At 39.9% G+C, this 2,477-nt stretch overlaps 1 protein-coding gene across 1 annotated transcript; it reads left to right on the forward strand.

The window, feature by feature from the left end:
• Positions 1-386: 386 nt before the first annotated feature.
• On the forward strand, positions 387-1,568 carry PHALS_11829 (uncharacterized protein; the record flags this gene model as incomplete). The annotated part of the gene is made up of 4 exons (XM_024727263.1): positions 387-551; positions 601-738; positions 817-1,010; positions 1,082-1,568. The coding sequence occupies 4 exons, from the start codon at positions 387-389 to the stop codon at positions 1,566-1,568; spliced, it is 984 nt and encodes a 327-aa protein (XP_024577857.1).
• Between the last annotated feature and the right edge of the window lie 909 nt (positions 1,569-2,477).

Below are 2,477 nucleotides of genomic sequence, written 5' to 3' on the forward strand. Positions count from 1 at the left end.
ATGTATGACCCATATCAGTAGCAATCGCATCTGACGACAGCGCCATGGCAGCCTTTGCGGCGCGACGTTGCGAGCGCGGTATAATATTAGACGTATCGACACCAACAAGGTCGTCTTCCGTCATCTTAAGCTCAGACTCCGGCTCGTTTCTTATGTTTTCACCATCGCTTTCAATCGCTCAGTGTTTTTTTAATTGGGGTCATGTCCTCCACGTAGCTGTCATCCTCATCGTCAGCTTCATCATCGTCGTCTTCAGTCCCGTTAACAGGATACCGTTTTTTATTTAGAACCTCGGCTTTGATAGCAATAGAAACCGGTAATGAGACGGTACAGTAAGAACATCAACTTACAATTAAAACGCTCTATTAACAAAAACAATAGGTAGCATGCAATCAAATGAGCTGGCATCAACTGATACAGTTGCTACTTGTAATCAAGAGATCCATATAGTAAGCTCCAACCTGACAGAATCATCAGTTTCTATGGAGCAAGCTTATCGCTTTAAGTATAAAGAGACGCTCGTTCCTCATAGTGGCCCGACGTCTCATGTGGTAAGACGAATGGGATAGTAAAATCAATGATATATAACAATTTTCTTAGATTCGGCCGACAGCAAATTGCTTGCCAGAGTCGAAGCGAGCGAATCAGATTGAACATGCTGAAGATGATCTTGAGGCTGACATGGAGGAGGTCAAGACTGCAGTTCACGCCTATAACGTTGAGTTTCAAAAGCGCATTGTATGGCATAATAATTCTTTTCCTCTCAGTTGATTGCTTTCTTATTTATCGCTCTAATCGAGTGGAGTTGTGTGATAGGATACAGTGAAATTACGTGGTCGCGATCTTGAGGTAAAGTTAGAAATTGAAGACGACGCTCTGATGACTTCCATGGACCAGTTGCGAGGGAAGATTCAGAAACAATTCGAATCAGCATTTGTCGTACTTGAACAAAAGACGCTGTCATATTTTGCACGTGTTGAGACTCACGAAATTGTTAGCCAAGAAAAGAAGTAGGCTTGCAATATTTTCTTGACTGAGTCCATGATTGACCGATTGACCAAATTACGCTGGCCTGACGCAGACTGCAGGACTGCAGGTCTGAATTTCATTCGTTCGCGTACACGACGGTTCCTAATATAGTTGAAAAGCTTCAGGGCACTGTCACAAGCAATCTAGAGAAAAAGTGCGAGACTTTTGACATCGAAAATGCCAAAAACCAAATGCGTGAGAAAAAGACGTTACGCACTTTGGAATGCAATGAACGCAAGTCAGAAGCCAACATTCGTGCTGAATACGCTCGACGTGTTGCTAAATTTCAAGAGCGGGAAGAAGAACTCCATCACGTCATGCGCGTAGACAATCGCTGTATCGAGCGACTCCAATCAATAAAAATCCAAGGCCTCCTGGATCTGTATTCTCGGCTTCAAGCCGAAAGTACAACCCGTGAAAAGGAAGACTCAACAATACTAGACAATCTGTCGTCATCATTCGGACGACTTCAAATTAGTATATTCGAACATCTAGGAGACCACGACGACCAATTGCGAACGTTCAATTGCAGTCAATGACTTCAGTCCTGACAGATGAGAATGAATTATCAGAATAGTCACAAATTATGACGAAATAGATGGCAAAAGGATGTTATCTGATATTAAACTGACGAAAGCGACTGTTGTGTGCACTAAGTATGCAGGCTTGTGCTTAAACGTCCAAGTCATCGAATACTTTAAAAGCTGAGTTGTTCGACTCCATCCAATGTACGTCATCAATAATCAAGCATCTACGGAATTAATGAAAAGCGATATCTAGAAAGATGTGATGATTTGGCTGTGGTCTGTTTTTGCGGATTGATCGATGAAGCATAACAATTCAGCATGTTAGAGATTCGGAAACTTTGATTTGCTAAACGGTGATGGACCGCTTGAATATATAAGGAGAATTTATTGAAGGCACCAGAACTTAGACATCGATCACTATCACAATGGCAAAACGCTGATAATCTCAGGTATTTACTTTACCAATAAAATTGTGAATATATAACTCAACCGTTATAAGCTTTTGCTTATTAATTAGCATTGGATGGCTTAGAAAGAACTATGTAGCCAAGACCAAACATGTCTGTTTGTTGGACACTTTTGTCATGAATTCGTTGTAAGTACGTAATTATTCCAGAATTATAGTTAAAAATTTTGTCAGCTTGTTAAGAAAAGGGTTGAATAAGGATGTTTTTTTTATAGGGAGAATAAAAAAAATGCCCCAACTTTTGCCATATATAAAAAAAAATATCCCAACTTTTCAAAAAATAAAAAAAAATACCCCAGCACGTAAAGTATCACGGGAGCCGTAATATTACACAACAGAAGATGTATTGTATTCGGAATGAATTAGCATAATTTAACAAAATACCCCACAATTCAGTTTACTATTAACCAATTAAAGCTAAATTAAAGAATACGTGACTTCTAACCAGGTCCCAC

This window comes from Plasmopara halstedii, assembly GCF_900000015.1.
Source record: "Plasmopara halstedii genome assembly, contig: Scaffold_555, whole genome shotgun sequence".
Lineage (NCBI taxonomy): Eukaryota > Oomycota > Peronosporomycetes > Peronosporales > Peronosporaceae > Plasmopara > Plasmopara halstedii.